The sequence below is a fragment of the Myotis brandtii genome, unplaced genomic scaffold (genome assembly GCF_000412655.1).
Source record: "Myotis brandtii unplaced genomic scaffold, ASM41265v1 scaffold26, whole genome shotgun sequence".
NCBI lineage: Eukaryota > Metazoa > Chordata > Mammalia > Chiroptera > Vespertilionidae > Myotis > Myotis brandtii.
Window position 1 is genome coordinate 1,184,698 of NW_005359880.1, and position 20,681 is coordinate 1,205,378.

The following is a 20,681-nucleotide window of genomic DNA, read 5'->3' on the forward strand; positions in this document are numbered from 1 at the left end:
AGTGTTGCTTATATATGGGTCTATGTTACCTATTGAGGAGTATGACAAATTCCTTCCAGAATTTAGTGATAGAGAAAGCTTCTCTTCTAAAAAAGTTTATATATATTAAATTGATCTCTCTTCTTTCCCCTGTTTTCTCTTCCCCTCCCCTCTCTTCTTTCTTCCTCTCATTTACACACACACACACACACACACACACACACAGTTTAATGGCTACAGGAAGTCCAACTACACAAACTTGAATTCACTTATAATTTTTTCACCTACTGATCTTCTTTGATTTCTGATGTTACATTTAATCCTTTTAAAAATTGCTTAGTATATTTGTTTACATGCAGTGCAGTATATGCATTTGCACTGTAAAGTGTATCAAATCCTTTTTTCATTTTCTCAGTAAGTTTTTGTGGAGCTCCTGCTACATATCAAGAACGGGCATGCTTGTATCAGGATATACTGGGGTAGTAGACCAAAATGAGAGGAGTTTGGGAGTACTGGTGAGAGACGGTGGGTTATAGCATTAAATGGAGGTAGGGGAAGATTTCATTGAGAGGCTGGCAATGTAAATATGTGGGGGAATCCGGTTCCAAATAGAGAAAACAGCCATTCAGAGGTTCTAACCTGGGTGAGAGGCTGGAGGCCAGGGGAGTGAATGAGAGTAAGAGTAACAGTGAATCGAAGTGGATAAAATCAAAGGGAATAGTGGTCTAGTTTCATTCTGTTGCATGTGACTGTCCAGTTTTCCCAAACCAATATAATGTTACTAACCAGTTACCTCAATCAAAACCAATCAATCAACTAATCCTATATAATAAAGAGTTAATATGCTAATTAGATCAAACAGCAGAATGACCATCCGGACGAACTTCTGGACAACCATCCGGATGACCTTCCGGATGAAGCCAGGGCTGTGAGGGCCAGCCAAGGCTGTGAGGGGCTGTGAGGGGCCTGTGAGGGGCTGCAAGAGGCAGCCAGGGCTGCGAGGGCTGAGCCCCTTGCACGAATTTCATGCATCGGGCCTCTAGTATGCAATAAAACCAAGAAAGTTAGGGGAGGAGAACAGGGAGATTGTTAAGAACCTCGTGGGCCATGCATGGACTTTGGCACTTTGTGAGACTAATTGTTCTGTGATTTAGAGATAAATATCTGTTTTCTTAGATCTAGACCAACTTTTTTTAAGACTTTATTTTCATAAAGAGTAGGATGGGAATCCTTTTATGATGTGTATAGAAAAGCAGAGTTAAGACTTCTCTGGGCTTCAGCTTTCTGATCTGTAAAATTGAGAAAACAGGATTTTAAATACTATAGGTGATCTGATATTGTTTAATGGGTTCCTAATGCTTTTCACCATTTTCATTCTATGACACCTTGAAGTCTAAGACACAGGGAAGTCCAATAGTTTTAGAGTATATCATTAGGAAACTGAATTTATTCGCTAAGCAATTCTTTGCTGGTGGTTGTTTTATGCAGAGTTAGGTCTCTTAAATATTTTCCTTCTACTTTATAAACTGTATTTTGATTCACTGTAGTTTATCATCAGACTAAGATTCTTAAAAATTATTCATGCCCTCCTTCTGTGACGTTTTCCTCTAGGAACAAAGCAGTTCTCTGTTCACCCTGCTCATCATTTCCACCGTGTGCTTTCCAGTTGTCAGCAGGGGCATGACGCTTCCCACTGACACTAGCTATATATCTCAAGACTTGAAAAGTTATATTCATTATCATCCAGTTAAAAATATTTGTTTATTGTCATTGTGATTCTTGGACTCATGGTTATGTAAAATTTTATTGACTAATGTACCAACCTTTGTTATTTGGTTATTGATTTCTGTTTAATTCCATTGTGGCCAGCTAACTCCTCTCTGAGATTTTAATTCTTTGAAATTTGTTGAGACTTGCTTGTGATCTCACAAGGGGTAAAGGGCTCGCAGTGACTTGATACTTTGGTGTTTTCAAATAATATTTAACAGGCTGATGAGATCGTCTCAGCCACATCTCTGCTAATAGACAGTGTGCTTCCTGGGTCTTCGTATGAGGTTCAGGTGAGGGGCAAGAGGCTGGATGGCCCAGGCATCTGGAGTGACTGGAGCAACCCTCTTATTTTTACCACACAAGGTAGGTTTTTTTAATAGTACCTTCTATTAAAAAGGGAATATGTTTTTTTGAAGTTGCGTTTGGTATAAGACTCTTAAGTTTTGTGGCACTAAACCAGAAAGACATTTCTACATAAATTTTGAAAAAGCTAATTTGTTAATGAAAACTTGTATAAGAGCTCCCAGGTGTGTATGCATCCATAGCAGTATCTTGTTGAATTACTTTCTTTTTCAAAATGTACAGTTAATATAAAAGTTTCAAACTCACAAATTCAGAACACTACTTGTATTGATGTTTCCTTAACTTACTTTAAAAAAAATTAATCTTAGAGAGAGGAAGGCAGGGAGAGAGAGAAATATTGATGTGAGAGAGAAACATCGATCGGTAGCCTTCTGCATGGGACTTGACTGAAAATCGAACCCGAAATCTGGGTATGTGCCCTGACCAGGAATTGAACCTGCCATCTTTTAGTGCACAGGATGATGTTCCAACCAACTGAGCCACACCGGTCAGGACTCCTTAACTCACATTTTGAAAAATCAGATATATTTATTAAAAAATATATTTTTCTATATATATTGTTTTATTGATTTCAGAGAGGAAGGGAGAGGGAGAGAGAGAGAGAAACATCAATGATGAGAGAAAATCATTGATTGGCTGCCTCCTACATGACCCCCACTGGGGATCAAACCCACAACCTGGGCATGTGCCCTTGGCCAGAATCGAACTTGGGACCCTTCAGTCTGCAGGCTGACGCTCTACCCACTGAGCCAAACTGGCGAGGGCCTTATTTATATTATTTAAAAAGTAAATATTCAACATTTACCCCATCAATTTCAATACATTTGTTTAATGTAAATTTGACAAATTGTCAGGTTTTTAATAAATTGTCTTCCTTATTTTAAGCTAATATTTTAGCACTTAATCATGCCAAAATACTTTGACTTTAATCTGACTTCCGAGTTAAGCCTTAATTATATGCATTCGATTTTGAAGTGAAATGTTTTGTGTGTTTATTACCTTTAAAACAAAAAGCTTCAACTTAATTTTTAAAAGTTCATTTGTACTCTTTTGAAAAATGGATTATTCTGAGTCTTTTGAAGCAGCTCAGTAACGAGATGTGGAGCACATGGAAGGTAGGTTAATGGTCTCTCAGGTCCCTCCTAGGTACTCATTTGCAGTAAGTAATGTACTATGAGGCTTGAATGCCACTCCACACTAGTTTATAAACCTAATGCACTGGCTTCCGTCCAGTACTTTCATGCTACTAAGTTTTTTTCTGTTTATGTTTAACTGCCAATGGCTGGCGTAGATTTTAAATATAAAGATATTGGAGTTTAGCATGCTATTGCAGAGACCTTAAAAACCAATGAAGTGTTTTCGATTTTGTTTTTTGGGATAACCCAAAAAATGTTATGTAAGAAAACAGATATTTATATTTTATCAGCAGAAAGTGGTTTACCTTAAATATACTGATTTTATAATGCACTCTGGCAGAAATAATTTCTTCCTTTGTTAACAGTTGTTGACTTTTATTCTATTTCTTATTAAAAGCATAGACAAACTATGTTTCTAACAACAGGGGACTGAAAAAGTAGTATGGAATAGTGAGGTGGTTCTCAATCTTCTGGCCCTTTAAATACAGTTCCTCATGTTGTGACTCAACCATAAAATTATTTTTGTTGCTCCTTCATAACTGTAATGTTGCTACTGTTATGAATCATAATGTAAATATCTGATATGCAGGATGGTCTTAGGCAACCCCTGTGAAAGGGTCATTCAACTGCTAAAGGGGTTGCCACCCACAGGTTGAGAACTGCTGGAATAGTGTATAGACATTAAAAATAATATTTTAGAAAAATTTGGGTTCCCTTTGTCTTCAAACACAGGAGACTGGAATAAAATAACTCAAAATGATGCTACAGAGCAGTAATATACAGACCTGCTTTGTATATTGGTGCATTAATTTTACATTTCCTAACTAGTTTTCTTATTTAAAGCTTATTTCTATACCTTTCCTGCTAATTTGAAATTTTCATATATCCAAATGAGACAATAGTCCACCATTTTTTGGGGGGAGGGATGGGTGTTATCTTACAGAGATTTAAGAACTCACCCTAAGCTTCACTGATTCTTAAAACAAAGTCTAATGGAAGACAAGTCATTGTGGAATTAGACTACATTTCACTTTCGTTAAATTTCTACCTATCACTTAGCAAGTGACCATTACTCATGAAATCATATCCTATATAATAAAAGGCTAATATGCAAATTGTCCCCTTGGGAGTTCGACCAGGTGACCGGGAGTTTGATCGCTCGCTATGATGTGCACTGACCACCAAGGGGTGGCGCGGAACATGGCAGGTGACCAGCGGTGGTGGTGGCGGCGGTGGGGCACTGAGGGAGGGAGGGAAGGAGGAGGCAGGGAGGCAGGGAACCTGATCGGCCCTGATCACTGGCCAGGCCTAGAGACCCTACCCATGCACGAATTTCATGCCCCGGGCCTCTAGTATTATAATAAAACTGAAGATATTTATGGAAGGTCAAGTATTTGAGAATGAGAGTGCTTGGGATCTTAACTAGCTGTACACAAACAGGCAGTTACAATTATGCAGTCTCTTAGCACACTTGTTTTGTTTTTGGCAGTGTCATCCCTGAATGCTTTTATGATTTTTTTTTTACATAATAAATTGTTTACACAATGTTTTCTTTCTTCATCTGATTTTCTACCTTTCTTCCCTCATTACAGATGTCATATACTTTCCACCTAAAATTCTGACAAGTGTTGGGTCTAATGTTTCTTTTCACTGCATCTACAAAAATGAAAACAAGATCGTTTCCTCAAAAAATATTGTTTGGTGGATGAATTTAGCTGAGAAAATTCCTGAAAGCCAGTATAACATTGTGGGCGACCATGTTAGCAAAGTTACTCTTCCCAGTTTGAATGCAACCAGACTGCGAGGAAAGTTCACCTACGATGCAGTGTACTGCTGCAACGAGCATGAGTGCCACCATCGCTATGCTGAATTGTATGTGGTTGGTAAGCACACTGAGATTTTCTTCCTTTTGTTCCACAAGATAAATTTATCTTAGGGACTCTGTATTAGAGTCCCATTTATTTTCATTAAGCATTCTTTTGGTATTTTTGCTGCATATTAATATTTTTATCTGTTTTAAATAGATGTCAATATCAATATATTATGTGAAACTGATGGGTACTTAACTAAAATGACTTGCAGATGGTCAACTAATGCAATCCAATCACTCTCGGGGAGTACTTTGCAATTGAGGTATCATAGGTATGTATTCTTTTTGCTGTTTTTATTTTTGTGTGGATATGTTGACATAAAAATTTCCTATAGAAATATCGCCATCACGGTATTCTTGTAGCTTTTCTTCTTGAAAGAGGATAGTAGAATATACTTCATTAGAAAACAGTAACTGCTACTTTTAGCCATTTTAATGCCATATTAAGAGCAAATAGTGGCAGAAGGGCTGTTTCAAAGAAGAGGAGAAATGCTTTGTATGTTATAAGGCAGGGTGTTGATAGGGGCTCAGTTATAAAAAAAATGTTTTTCTTCTCTGAGAAGATGAATGATATTCTTGACTATATGATTCATATGCAAATCAAGAATTGATATCTTCAAAATTATACTGCTTTGAACTAGAAAGTAGTCGGACACTGTAATTATGCTATAATTACTATCGACTCTGTTTTCAGTTTGTGGTAGAATTTAATCTGTATTGAAAGTGTACGGAAATTATTTTCTTTCCCATCTCAGGGATGCCCACTGCTGCTTTTGGCCTATAGTTTTAAAGTGGTATTATTACATAGGTATAATATTAGCTTAGCTTTCAAAGTGTTAATAGGCTCTCTCTTTAACTGGGTCATTATCTCCTTGTTAGAGCAATGCCATTTAATTTATTTGCATTCCCACTTAGTGTCTAATGAAATATTTAATAAGGGTTACTGTCTGCTTTTATGGAAAAACAAGATTGTGATGTAGCTGGGAATTCTAAAATACCTGTTTAATAAGGACAACTACTTCCAGATGGAGCAAAACTGGTACCTTTTAAACAGCAAAGCAGAATTCTCAAATCTTACTGCTTCCATCAATGTTGTATATTAATGGACTGTTTTCATGTCTTTCAAGGAGCAGCCTTTATTGTTCTGATGTTCCGTCTATTCACACCACCTCTGAACCCAAAGATTGCCATTTGCGGAGAGATGGTTTTTATGAATGCATATTTCAGCCAATCTTTCTCTTATCCGGCTACACAATGTGGATAAGGATCAACCACTCTCTGGGTTCATTGGATTCTCCTCCAACGTGTGTTGTTCCTGATTCCATGGGTAAGTTAAATTGCTGTGTGTCTTCATTTTTACTAGCAGATTTGGATTTAGGTTGATTCAGGGCAGTTGTATTTTACTATTTTCTGATCATATTAGATTTAAATATTTGTTCTGCTAATAGTGAAATTGAAAAGACAATCAGCATTTGAAAGTTTTACTATATTTATTTTATTTTAAAATTTTTGTAGCACATTTTTTAGCAATAGGAATATTTTCAGCATACTATTCGATGAGTGAAATTTAATAATATCATAAATAATGCGCTACTTTGTATTTTTTCCCCCAATGTACTTATAAAAACATTTGGAGTTTTTAAATCTCAAAGTTTAATTTAGGTATTCTGATGGTTTTTGTAATCTGAATAGTAATAACTCAAGGCTTTAATTTATGAGGCTGTGTAGGGAGCAGCATTCAAAATAGCTAAAGTCAAGTGAAGAAGAGAAAATAGACAAGGAATGATGACATCCATTATGAAATTTTAAATACTCTTTGCAAAACACATTTTGATTTCAAAGGATTAAGAGGACCCTGGGAAAATTTGATATATCCATCCAGTATTATTACTGTGGAAGCTTTGAGAAATGATCCATTTATGATTGTGCAACAGAGATAAAAGAATACATTCCAGTGCTCTGTACTATTTTTGTTGGGAAAATATGCCAAAAATCATTATTTGATTCATTATACTTTCAAATAATTAGTACACATCAGAGTTAAAACCTGCATTTTGTTAAATAGAAGATAAACTCAGAATGTTTAGATTTCTTTTTCCACATAAAGTCACATTGTTGTGCTTGGGCATTGGGACTCTTGGTTTCCAAATATGTTGAGTTGCTACATTGTCTTTTTCTATTTAAAAAAATGTTCTTGCCATTTTAGTCACCTTTGCCTCCGTTTCTGTCCCCTGGGAGGTCAATGGCGAGGGGCGGGGGGGAGCGGGGAAGGAGATATATGTACTACTATTTGTAATACCTTAAACAATAAAATAAAATTTAAAAAAAATACAACTAAAGGAGATTAAAAATGGCAGCAGAGTAAGTGGATGCTGCATGGGCACGCCCAGGAACAAACTGGAATTACAACTAAAATACAGAAAAACTTCCTGAATAATCAATGGAAAACTTGCAGGAAAGAGCCCTGATACCTGAGAACTGAAAGATTTAAAAAATACAGCTTTAAAAAAAAAAGCCTGTTTTTCATAGATTTTAGAGAGCCAAGTCTTCACTCTGCAAGACTACCTCTGACCTTGACCCAGAAATACCTACTAATAGGTAGTAGAAGAGTTTGAAATTCACACGTGTGGGAATGGATGCAGTGCATATTTTTTGCCTTTAATTAAAGCTCTACATGGAACAGAGTTTGCTCTCAATGTTTATCCCGTGTTCAGTATGGTATCTTCTGCATGCAGAGCCAAGGGCTCAATTTCTAATCAGGTCTTAACTATAAACAGAGTGACATGGACAATGTATTGATTTTTAAAGAATCAACCTATTTGCAAAATAATCCCTTTTGTATTTATTACATCAAGTTGTAGGGGAGCAAATGAGATAAGGGATGTGACATTTTTTGAAAAAGAGCTACTGCTGTATAAATATAAGGTATGGAAATAGAACATCATAAGAATGGTTTTTAAAACATCATTACTGTTACATATACTGGTTTTTTTTTTTAATTTCTAGTAAAACCATTGCCTCCATCCAGTGTGAAAGCAGAAATTACTGCAAAAATTGGATTATTGAAAATATCTTGGAAAAAGCCCATTTTTCCAGAGAATAATCTTCAGTTCCAGATTCGTTATGGCTTAAATGGAAAAGAAATACAGTGGAAGGTAACTTTTATCTAGAAATTTCTTTAGCTTGTTTCACTAAATGTTATTTCTGACTATTTTAATAATTTTATTGCAACTTACTTTGTTGTCATAAGATTTATTTATTTAGTATATCCTCTGTATTCTGTAGCTATTTTTGTTACAGTGATCTAAGTTTAACCCTTTAAAGAAATAAAATTTCCCACAATCTATCATTTCCAAAAGTGAGCTTTTACCATTGGCCCCATAAAATGTTTCTTTAAAAAAGCTTGCATGGTTAAATAAGTTTAGTAAACCCTGCATCACTGTATGTTCCTAGTGTAAAGTCATAGTTTATTACATATTAAAGGTTAGGAAAGGTCCTGCATTAAAGAAACATTTATTTGTGAATTTACTTCATCCTATGTTTCTCAAACTTATTTTACCAATAAGCCCCTTTTTATCCAACATCTAATTATATTCTTTAGTACACGTATCCAATGGAATGCATTTTGGAAGAAGCTGCTTTTACCAAATAACCAGAATCATACCCATAGGTACAAGTGTGCATATGATGACTCGTGGTGTCAGTTGTCTGATGGCAGCCTGCAAAGACTTACAAACATCACTAGGTCGTGATGATTGTAACTGAAATGAATGTGATTCTTTACCTGCTTATTGAGGAGACTGAATATCAGAGATCCTCCACAGCAGGCCCTATTAACTACTAGGTTAAAATTCTTAATAGTTTTTGTGGATAGAGGCTTAGTGGACAGAGATGTGTAATAATAGGCTTAAGAGAACGATTGGGAAGTGAGGCTGCAAGTGAACCAGTCCAAATCTGGTTACAACAAGGGGACTAAGATAGTCCTTAACCTGAAGGAGCTCATGATCCAAGCCTGATAGGAGTATTTCCAAAGCCAGAAGACACGAAGTCAGTTTACTCTTCAATTTGGAATAGTGTTAAGGTTTAAAATAAAATGTACTTCAGGGCCCTTTAGCCACCTGTGTGTGAGTCATGATCAATCTAATGCATTGACTTATGTTACAGATGTATGAGGTATATGATGCAAAATCAAAATCTGTCAGTCTCCCGGTGCCAGACCTGTGTGCAGTCTACGCCGCTCAGGTGCGCTGTAAGAGGCTGGATGGACTGGGATATTGGAGTAATTGGAGTACTCCAGCCTACACAGTGGTCATGGATGTAAAAGGTCTGTAGAGATTTTGTAAACGTGTCTTAAAAATGCATGTGTGTGTTTCAAATACTATGACTGAAAAATATTACTTCTGAGAATACAAGTACAACTTGGGCTCCTTGTTGTTTTGCAGTTCCTATCAAAGGACCTGAATTTTGGAGAATAATTCATGAAGACAGTACAAAAAAGGAACGAAATGTCACTTTACTTTGGAAAGTATTTCTGCTTTTTTATGTTATTCTTCATTGTTCATAATTTTAGGCTCTGCAATCCCATATTTCATTTCCATTTTAAGAGACGATCATAGATAGCTAAGATCCCTAGTGGAGGGTGTGTCAGCACGGAGTTAGGAGACTGTAGTTCTATTCTCAGCTTAAGGTATTATAGTTATGTCAGTACTATTTTGGCAAAGTCACCTGAACTCTTTAGCCTAATCTGTATAAAAGTAGGATTGCACCAGATGACATCTAATGTTCCTTCAAGTCCAAGAATTCTATTTATATTTAATCCTAAACAAAGTAAATGCCTTCTCCACATACCTCAAGGACATCTAAAACAAGAGATATTCTTGTTGCATGGTGACATGTAAACTGTGGATATTTCCATCAACAGTGGATATTCAGCCTAACAATTTTCAAAACATTCTCTCTACTATATGAATTTTGTATCCCAAGTGAATGGATTATTTTTTTTGTCACAATTTTGGGGAAACACAAACATTCAGTTCACAGCAAACATTATCTGCCATTAGGGAATTACAAATTCCAACAAGTGTGTAGAGATACCACTACATACTTCTTAGAATGGTTAAAATAAAAAAACAACAACAATGGACAATAGATTGCTTGCAAATATGCAAGGCAACAGGAAGTTTTATTCTTTGCTGGTGGGACTACAAAATGGAAGATAGTTTGGTAGTTTCTTACAAAATTAAACAGTGTTACCATATGATCCAGCATCATACTATTAGCTATTTACCCAACTGATTTGAAAACTTGTCTTCACATAATAATTTGCACATACATGTTCATAGTGGCTTTATTCATAATCACTTCAAACTGGAAGCAACCAAGATATCCTTCTATAGGTGAATAGCTAAACAAACTATGGTACTTCCATCCAGTGGAATGTTATTCAGTGATAAAAAGAAATTTCTATAAAGCCACAAAAAGATGTGGATGAATCTTAAATGCATGTAGCTAAGTGGTAGAAGCCCATCTGAAAGGGCTATATAATGATTCCACATACATGACATTCTGAAAAAGGCATAACTGTAGAGAAGATAGAAATATTGGTGGTTTCTAGGGGTTTGGCTGATGATGAAAAGTTTGAATAGATAAAGCACAAGGGATTTTTTATGGTGGTTAAACTATTCTGTAGATTGCCATGGTGGGTACATAGTATGGTGAGTACATATGCATTAGTCAAAACCCATAGAAAGCAACCCTTAATGTATGCAAATTAAAAATAAATCACTTAGTGGGTTGGAGGATCCCGGGATGGAATCCAGACTTGGACAAAAGAATCTAACTGTATTACAAGTGTATGCAAAACCTCACTGAAGGAGGTGGGAGAAAAAAGTGCAGGCCTAAGTAACTTTGTAAATGCATGGATTTTTAAAACTAAGGCAAAAGAAGTGGCATTATGCACTGGGTTCTATTTGATAATGTTAATTATTATGGGTTAACAATTCTTATACTACTATACATGTAAACTGGAATTGAATAATCAAGGAAATGGGTGTGGATGGTGGGACCCAGATGTCTCATTGTTGGATTGGTTATAGAGAATCTAGGGGCAGAAGACCAGAATGATCCGTGTGGTGAGGGCTTAGAGTTGGAGACATCAGTATGAGCTTCTGTTTAGCTTAATATGGCTACAGATGGATTCATTTAGAAGTATTTATAGATATAAATATTAGTATACACACATATATTATCTTGATTTGCACTTGAGTAACGGCACTCGAGTGACAAGGAGCATGCTCAGATTTGCTTCTAATACCATTCTCCAATGAAAGTAACTAAAGTTCCTTGAAAATGGCTGGTTTGGGACCGGGACAGGAAATTCACAAGATGAGTCTAGAGCAGCTTCCTAGTACCAAAAAGTAAGGAAGTTTATCATCATTTCTAATCAATGGTTACAAAAGTAAATATTTGTATATGAAAACTGACATGGATTTTACAAAATGAAATGTGAAATATGCATGACTTTTCAGACATTTCATTCTTGCAATGGTTGCTGCAAGCATCTCACTCCTCACTTACCCAGGTTATTCCAGGCCCTGTAGGGGTAGATGTGTATGTGCTGGTGTGTTTTTGTGTTTGTTTGTTTTCTGATATCTGACTTATAGGAACCTCAGTGACAAAAGAAAGAAAGAAAGAAAGAAAGAAAGAAAGAAAGAAAGAAAGAAAGAAAGAAAGGAAGGAAGGAAGGAAGGAAGGGGAAGGAAGGGGAAGGAAAGAAGGAAAGAGAGAAAGAAAGAAAGGAATTGAGCAGCACTGGTCTAGTCTGTTGTAGAGTCAAGCTTTCTGGGGTTTACAAAGGATTGGCAGCACTTGTTCTTACCTGAAGCAGGTGAAGGTGGTGGGAGAAGTGGTGTATTCTGTAGAGTGGAGAACTGGAATTGGACTAAACCTGTATTTTACACTGGAACTGTCAGTGACCTGGTATGATTTATTTTCAGCCTTGGACTGAAATTCTGGGGTGCCATGCACACTGTTCTGACAGCCTCTGTTACTTGAAGTGGCAGCATATCAAGGGAAGGGAAAATGAGTGACAATTTTACTGCGATTAATATATGATGATGAACATTTTTCAGCTTTTCTCTACCGGTCTTTTTTTTTTCTTTAAAATTAGAGTGAAACTTTTTGGTAGAAAAACTTTGTATTCATACTTCATTATCTTCCAATGATTTATTTTCTGAATATTAAGAGGAAAAAAAAACCAGGAGAGGGAAAATAACTTTGCTATGCTCCATACCCACCTGACACCTTCACCTAGCCTGTGGTCAGAGGCAGACCCTCCCCTCCCCCACCGCCTCCTACCTCAGCCTGGACATAGGCAGTGCTGCCTCTGGTCTGACCCTGCCTCCCAGTGGGAATGTATAGTAAGAGTTCCGTGAGCACAGTTGGTGTAAAGAGCACTGTAGCCCTTAAACTAATCCAGTTTTATGTTTACTCCAGCCCCTGATGAAAAATGATTCATTGTGCCGTGTGAGGAGATATGTAGTAAAGCATCGCACTGCCCGCAATGGAACATGGTCAGAAGATGTGGGCAACCACACCAAATTCACTTTCCAATGGACAGAGCAAACACATACTGTTACAGTTCTGGCTGTCAATTCGATTGGTGCCTCTTTTGCAAATTTTAATTTAACGCTCTCATGGCCCATGAGCAAAGGTAATTGAAAAAGTACAGGGTAGTAAACCTGTGCCCTTTTAAACATTTAATCTTTGTAAACTCCTTCCATTCTAAATGGTCTTCCAAGAAACCTGTGATTCCCTAAATCTGAAAGTCTCTGTTTTACCTTGATCTCTTCTTTGTCTGAAAAATAGCAAACTAGATGGTACTCTGATTATATATATGGTCCTGGGGTTTTCATGTGGTAGAACATGGTTGAAATGATACTATAATGTGAGAATATTCTAATAAATCTAATGCTTTTGGACCAGTGATGGTCATAGGTAAATCTCAATCTCTCTCTCTCTCTCTCTCTCTCTCTCTCTCTCTCCCTCTGTCTCTCTCTTGATATGCACAATTACATGTATACATGTGTTATATGGATTATACGTGTGTTATATGGATTATACGTGTGTTATATGGATTATAAATATATGTAATAGTATGACATATTATATGGATGCACGTAATTGCTCAGACTTGAAAATGTCTGCCTTCCATTCCTTCTCTCCCTTTCCAGGAGCTTATATGTTCTTCAAGGGTATTAGGAGATTTTCATTAATTTTGATTTTAAAAATAAATATTTTTCTTTTCTCCTCAGTAAATATCGTGCAGTCACTCAATGCTTATCCTTTAAATAGTAGTTGTGTGATTCTTTCCTGGATGCTATCACTTAGTGATTACAATCTGATATATTTTATTCTTGAGTGGAAAATTCTTAATGAAGACAGTGAAATTAAATGGCGTAGAATCCCTTCGTCTGTTAAGAGATATTATATCCATGGTAAGTTTACTATACTTTAATAAGTTTTTCTTATGGGTTAGTATGATACTACAGAATACTAACTCAATTAATAGAGCCAGTTAATTAAATAAAACTTGAAAAATATAGGTGACAATACCATCTGAATACTTGTAATTTTATCAGCTTACCATAAACATTTAATTCTATTTCATTTGATCCTTTTTCATTTAAATATTTTACACAGTAGTCATCATACCATGTCATTTACCACTCTCCTTCTGATTTGTTCCTTTGGTATATCACAAACATGTTTCTATTTTCTCCCCTATCCCTTTACCTATTATTTTTAATGATCATATTGCATTTAATGCCAAAATCTACTTAAACTGCTTATTTATTTGAGAACTATTTTCGTTGCTTTCAGCTTTATCTTTAAACCAATTTGTAATGGCTTCTGATATCTGCTGCCAAGTTGTTCTCTTGAATTGTGTGCCAACTTATAACTCCACTCGCAATGAGTGGAAGTGCCATGCTGAAGGTCTGAGGATCTAGGACCTGGGGACATAACCAGCACAAACTCCCAAAAGTAGACCAGTTGTCCCAGGAGGTGATTACAAAGTTTAAGTGCACAATACAGCATTCGAACTCTGAGTTAGGTTTAAGTATAGAGAAGCCAAGGATTGCCCTGATCTTATCCTATATAATAAAAGCCTAATATGCTAGGTGTCTGGTCATCCATTCAACCAATCAAAGTGTAATATGCTAATGATATGCTAAGGCCGCTCAACCACTCTCTATGACGTGCACTGACCACCAGGGGGAAGATGCTCTGACCAGTAGGTTAGCTTGCTGCTGGGGTTCAGCCAATCGGGACTGAACAAGATGGGCCGGACATGCCCTGGAGCCCTCCCATGGTCCCTCCCCGGCTGGCCAACCTCCTGTGTCTCTCCCTGGCCCTGATTGTGCACTGGTAGGGTCCCTTGGCCGGGCCTGTGCCCTCTCATAATCCAGGCTGAGATACCACCCCCCAACAGAGTGCACAAATTCGTGCACCAGGCCTCTAGTTATGTAATCTCATCCCAAAGACTCATATGTTTATTTCAGAGACCTAGAATTTAGCCTTAGGCTAAATAGAAACAAATTCTTGATAGAGAACTAAATTCATTTCATTACCACTGTTATCCAGGTGGTTACTCTCTGTGCTTTTCATTATATCATGTGGACTTTAGGTTTCAAAGAGATTTATCTCTTGTGAAATCATTTTTGTATATTAATAGCACTTGATAGATTCATTTTGAGTTTTGCTATGGAGATGGCCATTCTTCAGGAATCTAGACTCTTGGATATTGCAAGGAGATTCCTGGTTCCCACCCCCATCTTTTTAATATAGGATTTCACAAGACTTGAGTCTTCTAGCTGCCTTGGGTAGGAAAACTAAGTAGCTAAATTCCTATGTAAAGGAAATATTGCTCACCTTGGAGATACAGGAGAAGAGGTAGAGCATACTGTCCTGGACAGGGAAATACAACACTTATATACCCCGAACTTGAACAAAGTGGCTATCACTGGAACATGTCTTTGAAAAATTGCCATTTCCTATCTCTGGGTAAGATTTTTAAAACTGTTATTTGTAAAATTGTTGTCATTATTAAGGGAATTTGGAGTACCTAGGTTGTTTTGAAATTCCTTTAATTATCAGTTTCAATCCATAATAACAACTAATTTCTATGTTTGGGAATATAGGAGGGTCACTTAAAAATGTTTTATATAGATTTCACTCATTTATATGAATTCAGTAAGAATGACCCTTTAATATGTTTTTTTCCTCAGATCATTTTATCCCAATTGAGAAGTATCAATTCAGTCTTTACCCTATATTTATGGAAGGAGTGGGGAAACCGAAGATAATTAATAGTTTTACCCAAGGTAAAACTTTTACTTTCAGTTTCTTTTTATACACATGAATGGTTTCCTGTGTAGTGGTAATGTTGCCATCTGGCTATTCTCCTGATAAAATAGTGCAAGGGTCCAGCGTCTTATGTGTCCCAGGGTACATGCAGTCAGGATGTGTGGTTCCAAGGTGGTAGTAAGAAAGAGAATAATCAGGCACGGTATTGAATTCTTGTATTGGTAAGTAAAATTTTTAGTCTCAAATTGGGCAAAAAGTTGATGCAAACAAAATAAAGGGAAATACACAGCTACACAATAAAATACATCTTCATAAAGACTAGTTAGAAATATATTATTTTTCTGAACATTTTTATATAATGCATATAAATGCACCTTCCCCAAAGAATATGTTTGGGAGCATATATTTGTGAGTCCATAAATTTTAATCAGTCTTCTAAAGGAAATAATTTTTCCTCTGAAAATAAAACTGGAGAGGTTGTCATAGACTGGGCCTCTCATATTTACATTTTACTACTACTTTTTAAATTGTCTTCACATCCAAGCACACCAATAATGAAGTTTCAAGAGAGACACATTTTGCCTGGTTTTAGAATGAAAATAATTGAAAGAATTCATTAATGAATTATTGAACAAATGAGCATTCTTCTAAGCACTGGGGCTTGAACAGTGAACACCATTCTCTAACCTCCAGGACTCCAATGGGAGTGAGAGACAATAAACAAATCATGTATAATATAATGTCAGATAAAAGTGCCATGAAGTAAGATGAAGGGATAGACTTAAAATGTGGTGTGGTAGTTAGAATGGCCAACATTTGTCTTTTTCGTTGTGCAGATGATATTTGAGTAGAGCTTTGCAAACACAAAGGGGAAGACCATTTCAGCAAGGGCTAGGAAGTACAGAGGAGTGCTTTGTACGGATGAGTGAGCATGCTTGGTGATTCAAGAAACAGCAAGGAGGTCAATGTGTCTGGACTGAACAAGCTAGAGATTGGCAGGTGTCGTAGGTTGGCTTCTTTAGAAGCAGATGCTTAGACAGAGTCATCATAACAACTTTAATTGGCCCTTTGACTCATATAATCTAAAAGGGAGCAGAGGGAGAGAATTCACAAATAATTTTTAAAACAATATTTCGCTAAATTACAATAAGCATAATTGTGAACACAATAATAATCATTTTATTAATGGGATCATAACTATCCTTTTATCTTCCTCTTTTTTATTTTTATATTTTAGAGATCATACAGATCTAGGATGAAATTAAGAAAAAGTCTATTATAATTATTGATACAGAAAGATATTTTTTTCCCTCAAGCTTCTGAATTGCGTGAATTGCATTTCTTTTCCAGATGATATTGAAAAACACCAGGCTGATGCAGGTCTATATGTAATTGTGCCAATAATTATTTCTTCATTAACCTTGTTGCTTGGAGCATTGCTAATATTACATCAAAGGTATGAACCTTCAGCATATTTAAACCTTGATTTAAAATACAAATCAGAAGTAATATATCCTAAATATTTTTAAGATGGCATAAAAAGAAAAGGCCTATTTTCAGATAGCTAAATTCTGTTTTGCTAGCACAAGATAAACTTCATGAAAAAAATGATTTCTTTTCTGAAATGCAAGCAGGAAATAACAAGCCTATTATAGGAAAGCCTAGGCAGTATGTTCCTGGAGGTGGCAAAATGGCTTTCAGAGTTGTGCAATTTGGGTTGAGGACTTTGAGTGGTGAAAATTTACCTGTAGCAGGCAGTCCACTTATAACCAGTAAGCACTCTGCTTTTTAAAAATCAGCACTGCTGGCTCTAGTCAATCTGGTTTGGCAAATGGCCTTGAATTTCTTGTGGGTTTGTGCTGAGAGGTCTGGACCAATGAGTTTTACAGAATGAATCTCTGCAGAAACTTTTGTCTTTTAGTACAAAAGAGGGAGAGTCCATTTTAGAAACAGAATTTATCTTTTGGTCAAGTGAGCTGATGGGGCCATATCGAGTAGACTTGTTTCTGAAACTCACTTGATGACCATTTTTAATATTTTATTTTCTCTGAGAAAAATGCAAAGTGCCTGGCACACAGTTTTCTATAAGTGTTTGCTATTTTTATTATTATAACTAGAGGCCCTGTGCACGAATTCATGCACAGGTGGGGTCCCTTGGCCTGGCCGGCGATCGAGGCCTATTGGGAGGCTGGCCGGGCAGGTGGAGGAGCCGCGGGAGTTTGGCCAGCCCGGGGGGGAGGGGTGTGGGAGGTTGGCCCGCCAGGGGAAAGGGCCACGGAGGTTGGCCCGCCACGGGGAGGGGCCATGGGAGGTTGGCCGGCCGGGGTGGGGAGGAGGCTGCAGAAGGTTGGCTGTGGGAGCGCACTGACCACCAGGGGCAGCTCCTGCATTGAGCATCTTCCCCTGGTGGTCAGTGTGCGTCATAGTGACTGGTCGACCAGTGGTTCCAGTCGTTCCAGTCATTAGGTCCTAAATGTCACTTAGGCTTTAATATATATAGATGATTATTAACTTTGGTCTAGACCAGCCGTGGGCAAACTACGGCCCGCGGGCCAGATCCAGCCCGTTTGAAATGAATAAAACTAAAAAAAAAAAAAGACCGAACCCTTTTATGTAATGATGTTTATTTTGAATTTATATTAGTTCACACGAACACTCCATCCATGCTTTTGTTCCGGCCCTCCGGTCCAGTTTAAGAACCCATTGTGGCCCTCGAGTCAAAAAGTTTGCCCACCCCTGGTCTAGACAGCTCATTGGTGGAAATCTTCCTGTGATAGCATGTGAAAATGAATCTGCCCCTCCTAAGGCGTAGCTCTGGGGGATTAATTTCTAGTTTATACATTCATTAACTGTTAACAGTTTTGATATGAATGTTTTTCTGTGATTCCAGTGCCTTATTTTTCTTTTGTAGAATGAAGAAGCTGTTTTGGGATGATGTTCCAAACCCCAAGAATTGTTCCTGGGCACAAGGACTTAATTTTCAAAAGGTCCCTTTTTCAATTTTCCTAACCCCAAATATAAGATTGTATTTCAGATGTCTTATGCCTTCTAGAGCTTTACACATTTTTAAGGTTTAAAAGTTCTTTTTTATTCAATTCATTTGAATATGAGTCTGTTTAATCTACTATATATTTCCAAGAGTAGCAGGATATAAGGATTTAGTACTGGGGGATACAAAATTCAATAGATAGTTTATCATATGAAAGTTAATAATATGCATATCTCTTATGTATCACAGTACTATGTAATAAAATAAATATTAGAATATTAAGAATCAAATCTGATGGAGAACGGGTTTTGGTATAAATTCATTGTCCTTAGGCAAAGGGCTGGAATCAGTATTTTTAATACCTATAATTATTTCCATAATTATTTAAATCAAATAAAAAACAATATAAATAATCCCATGATTAAACACTGTAATTTGAAAAATTCAGTTATCAAAATTAAACTTATACTTATGTAAGATGGTTTTTTTAAAACCTCTGCAAATATTTAATTTCATAGTTTTATAAGCTATTCTTGAAGCAAAACTAGCCCTCAAGATGCTTAGTTTATTACCAGGGCTTAACAGCTATACAAATAACACAATTAGAAATAACTCAGATTTTGAAATATAGCAAGAATATTTGGAGTGGAAAAGAATATAATTTCAAATATCTTACTAACGATAAAAATCTTCTAAAATTTAGTAACTTTTTAATCTCATTGCTTTAATCTCCTAAATAACTAAAATTTACTTTTTAGGGAAAAATAATACAGTGTAAATCATGTTATATTACCTAAGAGTACTAGGTAAATGTGCTAACTGCTCTTTGCTTTTATATTCACATTACTTTATTTAATTCTCTCATTGGCCTAATTGCATCATATTTTCTGATGAGAAAACTGAAGCTGAGAGTGATTCAGTTTGTCTTGATCTATCCAGCCATGCATGTAAAAGCCTCAGTGCAAACAGAGGTTCATGTGACTCAAACTGATTATCTTGTCATCAACTCCAATTAACAATTAATTTCTTAATATACTTAGTGCCACTAAATTGTATACTTAAATATAGTTAAAGGGTAAATTTTATGTTATGCATATTTTAATGAAATAAAAAATGGGCAACAGATCTGAATAGACATTTCTCCAAGTGGCCAATAAGCAAATGTAAAGATGCTCAACATCATTGGGCATTAGGTAAAATAAATCCGAAACACAAGATACCACTTTACATTAGCTAGGGTGGCTAGAATATAAAACACAGATAATAGTATTGGTGAGAATGTAGAGAAATTGGAACTTTTATACACTGCCTATGGGAATGTAAAATGGTGCAGCCCTTTTGGAAAATGATCTGACAGTTCAATAGTTAAGCATTGAATTACCATATGACCCAACAACTCCACTCCTACATATATATCCAATAAAAATCAAATATATTCACACAAAAACTTGTACATGAAGGTTCATAGCAGCATTATTTATAATTTACTAGAGGCCCAGTGCATGAAATTCATGCACTGGGGAGGGGTCCCTCAGCCTAGCCTGCACCCTCTTGCAGTCCGGGACCACTCGGGGGATGTCCGCCTGCCAGCTTAGGCCCAGGGGGAGCGGGCCTAAGCCAGCAATCAGACATCCCTCTCACAGTCCGGACCCCTTGCTCCTTACCACCAGCCTGCAGTGGAGGTGGGAGTGGCTCGCCAGCCGTGAGCCCGGCTTCTAGCTGAGTGGCACTTCCACAGAGGGAGTGCACTGACCACCAGGGAGCAGCTCCTGCATTGAGTGTCAGCCCCTTGGTGGTTAGTGCATATCATAGCAACCAGTCGTTCCACCATTCAGTCAATTTGCATATTAGGGTTTTATTATCTACACTAATAAAAGAGAAACATGGTAATTGGCGTACGACCGCTACCCTTTTCATTGGCTAATCAGTGAGTATATGCAAATTAACTGTCAGCCAAGATGGCGGCCGGCAGCCAGGCACTGAAGCGAGCACGAGGCTTGCTTGCTGCAGACTCCAACGTTCCCCGCCTCACTTGCCAGCCTCTCAGCTGCAAGTCTAAGCAACTATATACTATGTTGCAAATAAGAAGCTAAACAAAACCCCAGAAAAGGGCTTCCATTCAGCCGGGCTCGGACCGCAACATTGTATCTATGTTTTCAGCAGCGAGGCCTCAGAGCTAAAGCTGGCCCAGAATAAAAAAAAAAAGAGA

General features: G+C 37.0%; 1 protein-coding gene across 2 annotated transcripts in view; it reads left to right on the plus strand.

Annotated features, from left to right (window-relative positions):
- The window catches only part of LEPR (leptin receptor), a 91,354-nt gene that overhangs the window by 59,801 nt on the left and 10,872 nt on the right, over positions 1–20,681 (plus strand). For both annotated transcript variants that reach the window (XM_005868029.2, XM_005868030.2), the window contains exons 7-18: positions 1,968–2,112; positions 4,841–5,131; positions 5,273–5,390; positions 6,246–6,445; positions 8,125–8,273; positions 9,283–9,442; positions 9,561–9,643; positions 12,613–12,829; positions 13,431–13,613; positions 15,405–15,500; positions 16,834–16,939; positions 18,395–18,470. In XM_005868029.2, coding sequence (XP_005868091.1) covers positions 1,968–2,112; positions 4,841–5,131; positions 5,273–5,390; positions 6,246–6,445; positions 8,125–8,273; positions 9,283–9,442; positions 9,561–9,643; positions 12,613–12,829; positions 13,431–13,613; positions 15,405–15,500; positions 16,834–16,939; positions 18,395–18,470 — 1,824 coding nt within the window. The remainder of the gene's footprint in view (positions 1–1,967; positions 2,113–4,840; positions 5,132–5,272; positions 5,391–6,245; positions 6,446–8,124; positions 8,274–9,282; positions 9,443–9,560; positions 9,644–12,612; positions 12,830–13,430; positions 13,614–15,404; positions 15,501–16,833; positions 16,940–18,394; positions 18,471–20,681) is intronic.